This window comes from Colobus angolensis, unplaced genomic scaffold, assembly GCF_000951035.1.
Source record: "Colobus angolensis palliatus isolate OR3802 unplaced genomic scaffold, Cang.pa_1.0 Scaffold13, whole genome shotgun sequence".
Classification (NCBI taxonomy): Eukaryota; Metazoa; Chordata; class Mammalia; order Primates; family Cercopithecidae; genus Colobus; species Colobus angolensis.
This window is the reverse complement of record NW_012114252.1, coordinates 9,690,827-9,697,755: the sequence shown is the minus strand read 5'-3', so window position 1 is coordinate 9,697,755 and position 6,929 is coordinate 9,690,827. Positions and strand designations below refer to the sequence as shown.

Genomic DNA, 6,929 nt, shown 5'->3' with positions numbered 1-6,929 from the left:
TCCTGGCTAACACGGTGAAACCCCGTCTCTACTAAAAATACAAAAAATTAGCCGGGCCTGGTGGCGGGCGCCTGTAGTCCCAGCTACTCGGAGGCTGAGGCGGGAGAATGGCGTGAACCTGGGAGGCGGAGCTTGCAGTGAGCCGAGATCGCGCCACTACACTCCAGCTTGGGCGACATAGCGAGACTCCGTCTCAAAAAAAAATAAAAAAATAAAAAAATAAAATGTTCACAAGTTCTGTCCCTAGTTCTTGTCTCACCTTCCACTGTCCTCTGAAAGACTTCACCATACACCTCTTAGGAACTGCTCACTCCAGCCATAACCACCCCTAATTCATTCCCTCCTGCCTCTTTTCCAAGCCCTGTCCAGTCTCTGTCCCTCCCAGAGGCCTTCTCCACTCTGTGATGCCTGCCAAACTCTCAAAAGTCAGCCCAACTATTGCTACATTGGGAAGTCTTCCTTAACTGTGCCTTCCCACAACCAGCCCACCCCCTGCAATAAACCCACAGCACCAAGCACAGACGTTCTTTTTAAAAAAGTTTTGCCCCAATAGACACTGAACTCCTTGAGAGTGGGAACTGTATCTGGAAAAGATTAGGCATGCAATTAATGTTGGCTGAGTCCATCATTACACAGTGAACATACTGTGAGGTAAACAGGAGCTTATTAATAAATGCAGTAAATGATACACATATTACTTAATGTGGAGCTGAGTGACAGCATTGGAATCCGTAAGGAATCTAAAGTAAGTCATGATCACCAATCCTACGCACTTTTACCCGGCCACAGCAGGGTGTTTTCAACTGTATTGCTGTCCCCTTTCTTCAAAATGAAGAGTTTTCAACAAACTCTCATATGGCTGGCTCCTTCACACCATCTGGGCCTCAGCTCAGTGTCACCTTCCCAGCTACCCTCCATGACCATGCGTGCTAAAGTGGTCCTCCACCATAACTTCCGTGTTTGCAGTTACCCTTTCATTGTCTTCATGTCACTTATCACTATGTGAATCATACTGACTTGTTAGCCTGTTTGATGCTGGTCTCCTTTATCCTGCTTATTACTTTATCCTCTGTATATCAACAATGTGTGGCTGATACAGGTACTCAACAGACACTTGTTGAATGGCTGAGAGAGAAAGGCAAGTTTAACACTAAAACACTATCATCTACTAACCACAAAACGTTGGAAACATGCAGGTGGTAGGAATGTCAGGGATTTCTCCCTGGAAAGGGACTGTTATTCACCACCCATGGGGGTGGGGGTAGGCACACGTATCATCCTTCTTTCAGATTCTTACTCAGGATCAGAATTTTGATTTGCTAAAGGGTCCCTCAACTTATCTAAAGAAAATCATGGGCAGTGGCTCACGCCTGTAATCCCAGCACTTTGGGAGGTCGAGGAGGAAGGATCACTTGAGGTCAGGAGTTCAAGACCAGCCTGGTCAACACGGCAAAACCCTGTCTCTACTAAAAATACAAAAATAGTCAGGTGTGATGGTGGGCACCTGTAATCCCAGCTACTTGGGAGGCTGAGGGGGAAGAATCGCTTGAACCCGGCAGGCGGAGGTTGCAGTGAGCCGAGATCTGCCACTGCACTCCAGCCTGGGTGACAGAGTGAGACTCCATCTCAATAAATAAATAAATAAAACAAAGGAAATCACTTCCCCCTCAGAGAAAAATGTTAAAGCTTCTCCAGAGAAAATGTTAAAGCTGACACACAGCCTTTTCTAATGACCAGTCCTGGAAAACTGTGCCTAAGCTCCGTCAGCACCATAAGCACTGAGACCAGGACCTGCTCATTGCTGCATTCCCAGCACCTAGCCCATAAGCACTGAGACCAGGACCTGCTCATTGCTGCAAAATGTTAAAGCTTCTCCAGAGAAAAATGTTAAAGCTGACACACAGCCTTTTCTAATGACCAGTCCTGGAAAACTGTGCCTAAGCTGCGTCAGCACCATAAGCACTGAGACCAGGACCTGCTCATTGCTGCATTCCCAGCACCTAGCCCAGTTCATTGCCCAGAGGAGATGCCCAAAATGTTTGTAAAACCAGCATGTAAGGCACAGCCTTATGAGGAATGGCCATCCCAACAACTCTTACACTGCAGAAGCACTTAATTTTAGAAACAGGCCAAGACAGCTGCAGAGGGGCTCTGGGCCTAGGTCTCTCCCTGGGCAACAGTTTGGTTCCTAGAATTCAACACTCACCACCATGTGCCATAGATAATAAAACATTATCGTCCCCACAGTCGCCCTGTATCAAATTTGAATACACTTGGCCAATATAATCTCATGGCTAATACAGTACAGCAACCAATAGCAGATTTCTCTTGCCCTTTAAATTTTTTCTATGTACTTTGGCCAGCAAGAATAGATCAAAATGCTAAAGGTCAACAGAAATTGAAGAATTCTACCATTAATTTCATAACCAGCAGTACCTGGCTCACTGTATGATCCCAGGAAAACCACACCGCCTTCTTGAGCTGTCAGCTTCAGCTACAGTCATAACGCTCTTTATCTACAGGGTAGTTTGGGGAAGATTTGTTTTGTTTTTTGAGACGGAGTTTCACTCTTGTTGCCCAGGTTGGAGTGCAATGGCGCAATCTTGGCCCACTGCAACCTCCACCTCCCGGGTTCAAGCAATTCTCCTGTCTCAGCCTCCCGAGTAGCTGGGATTACAGGCATGCACCACCACACCCGGCTAATGTTGTATTTTTAGCAGAGACAGGGTTTCTCCATGTTAGTCAGGCTGGTCTCGAACTCCTGATCTCAGGTGATCCGCCTGCCTCGGCCTCCCAAAGTGCTGGAATTACAGGCATGAGCCACCAAGCCAGGCCAGGGAAGATTAGTTGGTAGTTGTAACATACTCTGGGACCAACGCATGAAAGATGCCATAAATCAAATTAATTATGAAACAAAGGGAATCATAAATATTGAAACCACTTCAAAACCTGAGAAATTGAGAAGCGAGGAAGATTTAAAATCATGCCTGTGGCTCTGATACTAACTTACTGTCAGACTATAAGACAAGACGCGTATTCTCAGAAGATTCATGACATTCCCAACAGATCTTTAATATTTGGAAATGTCAGATGTTTCTGTCCTCCAGCAGCATTAACCTCACATGGAGTATGAACAGTGACAAGCAATTGCAAAATTAGAGCAGTTCTCCGTTGCTGTACCCGTGCCTAACTGTTAACACGCAGTCTACCGTACGGAAAGTCAATTCCACACACTCAGTGTCAGCGAGAAAAGCCGTTCAACTGGCTGTAAAAATACTTCTCCGCCCCCTACCTGCTGACCACCGCTAACACGCCAAGAAAACAGCAACGTCCAGCAGCACAGCTGCGCTCCCTCGCCACAACTTCCTAACTTCCCTCCACTTGAAAGCACTCTCATCAGTGTTTGTTTGTCTAAAAACTCTTCTTGAAGACTGGAGAAGAAACACATCCAAGTGAAACTGAGAGGTCAGCTTCTAAAGCGGAGGCTGAACTTTGCAAGTGGGGGCGGGGGGAGTCAATTCGGTCCCCCAGGAGCCTAAATGAATGGGGCAAGGTGAGGGGACGGCCCCTTCCTTCAGCGCGGCACACGCGCCGCAAAGAGCCTAGGGTCGGCCCACGAGAACACCAGGGCACCTGCCCACTTGCACCGGCCCCAAGAGACTCCTGGGCATCGCACCTGGGAATACCAGGCGGAGTCCGGGCGGGCAGCGGGGCTTTGCTCCCATTAACCCCTCCAGGCCTAAATGGAGACAGTTTCCGCTGACCCCCAAGACTAGGAACTAGGAGGGTTCGGACGCCGGTCTGGAGGGTCGGCCCCACCACCTCCGGCAAACCCGAGGGTCCCCGCTGCCCCAGCCTCCTCAAAGAGGTGCCCAGGGTGGCGTGTAGGGGGCAGCCAGAATGGCGGAGGCCAGTACTCACAGAGCCCACTGGAGCCGGTGCTGGTGAACATGGTCCCGCCGGGCTCGGAGCCCCCGAGGGGGCCGGGGGAGGGGAAGCTGAGGTGGGAGCCCCGGCGACCGCGCAGGCGCACTCCCGGCAGAGCAACGAATCCGGCTCCGCGAGGCCACTCGCCGCGGGTGAATGGCGCATGCGCAGCCAGGGGCGTGTGCCCCCTGGGTCAGCGCCCTCCTTCCTGCCGAGGAAGGGAAGTGCGTCCGTAGGGGAGGGCCCATCTCTCCAGGTTGAAACGACAGCGGTCAGAGCCACCTGAGGCAAAAACGGATGGCACTGGGGCAGCGGAGGCGTAGCTCCCGGGAGCCTCACACTTGTGCTCAGTGCCACCTCACCTCTGGTGGATCCGCGATGGCCGCGGATTCCTCTGGATTGCCGGCGCTGGGCAGGAACGCCATCTCTAGTCTCTCCCGAGACTGGACGCCCGGCGCCTTCCCCGCGCGTTGTGTCTTTCCGGGCGGTCCCTCGAAGCTGGCTACCCCGCGGGCTGTTGACTGCAGTGGGATCTCATCACTCAGATGCGGATGGAGGGGTACGGGAGCCGGAGAGGTGGAACAGGTCCCTCCGGGTGCGGAGAGCTGGGCCGTCCAGCCCACTCTTTGTTCCCTCGTGGGTCCCGCGCGGAATCGCCACCACCGGAGCCGAGTGTCGCGGCCCCAGGAGTTAGCACCCTGCCCTCCCCGCCGTGGTGGCGGGTGTCTGGGGGTCCCCGGCGCGGCGAGCCCGGCGGAGCGACCCAGCTCTTGTGCCCCAGCGAGCTTCCGTACTCAGACCATTTAAATTTTTTCCCCTAGAAGAATGAAGTTACTCTGCCAAAGTCACGATTTTTAAATGAGTGTGAGCCTGAAAGCATATTATGCAGTCGTTTTAAAAAGTTTTTTTTTTTAAGTTGATCTCGTAAAAGAGTGGTTATTCTTGTGCAGAGGAGAGTTAGTGGGGAGGGAGGATGGGGAGAGGCTGGTCAACAGGCGCAGTTACAGTTAGGAGGAATACGTTTTGGTGTTCTCTTGCACATTTGGATGACTATACTCAACAATAATGTTAACTTGAAAATAGTTAGAAGAGAGGATTTTGAATGCTCTCACCACAAAGAAATGACAAGTGTTTTGCTGATGGATGTGCTAATTACGCTGAGTAGATGGTTGCACAATGTGTATATGTATGGAAACATCACACTGTACCCCAGAAATACATACAATTATGTAAGAATGTATATTATGGGGAAATTGACCACACTACCCAGCTAAATGAAAGGGATGGACTATGGAGTACTTTTTAAAAAAAGCTTTTTCAGTGCTCATAAGTGCCAGCCAGTGTGCTAAATCTGAGATTCGTAGATCAACAGTCCCTACCCTCAAAGAGAGGTTCCAGTGGGCCAAAATGTTAACATTGATTATTTTTAGAAGGCAAAAGTATGACTTTTATTTGCTTCTTTAGGCTTTATTCGGAAAGTTCATTTTCACAGTCTTTTTTTTGTTCGTTTTGAGACGGAGTCTCACTCTCCCCAGCTGGAGTGCAGTGGCAGTGATCTCGGCTCACGGAGACCCTCTGCCTCCCCGGTTCAAGCGATTCTCCTGCCTTAGCCTCCCAGGTAGCTGGGACTACAGGCGCCTGACACCACGCTTGGCTATTTTTCGTATTTTTAGTAGAGAGGAGGTTTCACTATGTTGGTCAGGCTGTTCTCGATCTCCTGACCTCTTGATCCGCCCGCCTTGGCCTCCCAAAGTGTTGGGATTACAGGCGTGAGCCCAGCCCATTTTCACAGTCTTGAAGTACATTTTACATTTACCTTTAGGTTCGTTTGAGTTATTTTTCAGGAAAACGACAGTCAAAACGTCCTTTATGTTTGCAGAAGCTGTTGATTGGCTACACCCTGACCCATTAAGGGGATGCAAAGTCCAAAACTACTTTCAGAGTAATGCTAAGACAATAGTTTTATTTTCTGCTCTCTCAAGTATATAGTGGAGTTTTCCACTGTACAGTTGGACCACTGTACAGAGCTACATAACTGGACTTTCCAGTTGACTGATGCATAATGTTATGAAATCTTATGTGGGTAAAAGATCAATTTGAACCGTAAAATACACCAATAAACTTTAGTGTAACAGTCCAAATTGTTCATTCATATGGTTTCAGATTCCTCATTGCAATTAACCTTTAAGAAACTACCACTTGCTAAGTTATGGTGTAGTATCAAAAAATAATGTATCGTCTGAGAGGGTATGAAAATGCTTCCTTTTCCAACCACGGGGTGTATCCAGGTGAGGCCAGGTTTTCCTCGTATGCTTCAACCAAAGCAGTGTATCGCAACAAACTGAAAGCAGAAGCAGCTATGAGGACCCAGCTGTTTTCTATTGAACAAGACATTTGCCTGCCAGACACAGTGGCTTAGGCCTGTAATTCCAGCACTTTGGGAGGCTGAGGCAGATGGTTTGCTTGAGGTCAAGAGTTTGAGACCAGCCTGGCCAACATGGCGAAACCCTGTCTCTACAAAAAGTACAAAAAATAGCTGGGTGTGGTAGTCCACACCTGAAGTTACAGCTTCTCGGGAAGCTGAAGCATGAGAATAGCTTGAACCCAGAGGCGGAGGTTGCAGTGAGCCAAGGTTGTGCCACTGCACTCCAACCTGGGGGACAGAGAGAGACCCCATCTCAAAATAAACAGATACATACATACATGCATACATTTGCCAAAATGTTAAACCATGCTATTCTTCCAATAATTTTTTGCTTGGGGAAGTAGAGTAATTTTGCATAAAAAAAGTGAGATATGTTAATATGTAATGGGTATGTTATTGTTATTTTTTAAATGAACTTCATTTTTTTTTACATTTCTCAGTTTCAGTTCCTACTATGGTAAATACTCATAGGTATAAACCCACATAGACTAAAGATCTGTAGTTGTTAATAATTTCTAAGGGTAAAGGGATTCCAAGACAAAAAGTTTGAGAACTGAAATTGAAAAGTGCTCTAAAG

At 48.4% G+C, this 6,929-nt stretch overlaps 1 protein-coding gene across 2 annotated transcripts in view; it reads right to left on the bottom strand.

Moving 5' to 3' along the window:
* Positions 1–4,817, bottom strand: part of UBAC2 (UBA domain containing 2) — a 183,841-nt gene extending 179,024 nt beyond the window's left edge. Inside the window, exon 1 of one of the 2 annotated variants that reach the window (XM_011933826.1) lies at positions 3,922–4,817. In XM_011933826.1, coding sequence (XP_011789216.1) covers positions 3,922–3,952 — 31 coding nt within the window. In that variant the 5' untranslated portion in view covers positions 3,953–4,817. The remainder of the gene's footprint in view (positions 1–3,921) is intronic. The other variant, XM_011933827.1, reaches the window with a different exon arrangement.
* Positions 4,818–6,929: the final 2,112 nt, after the last annotated feature.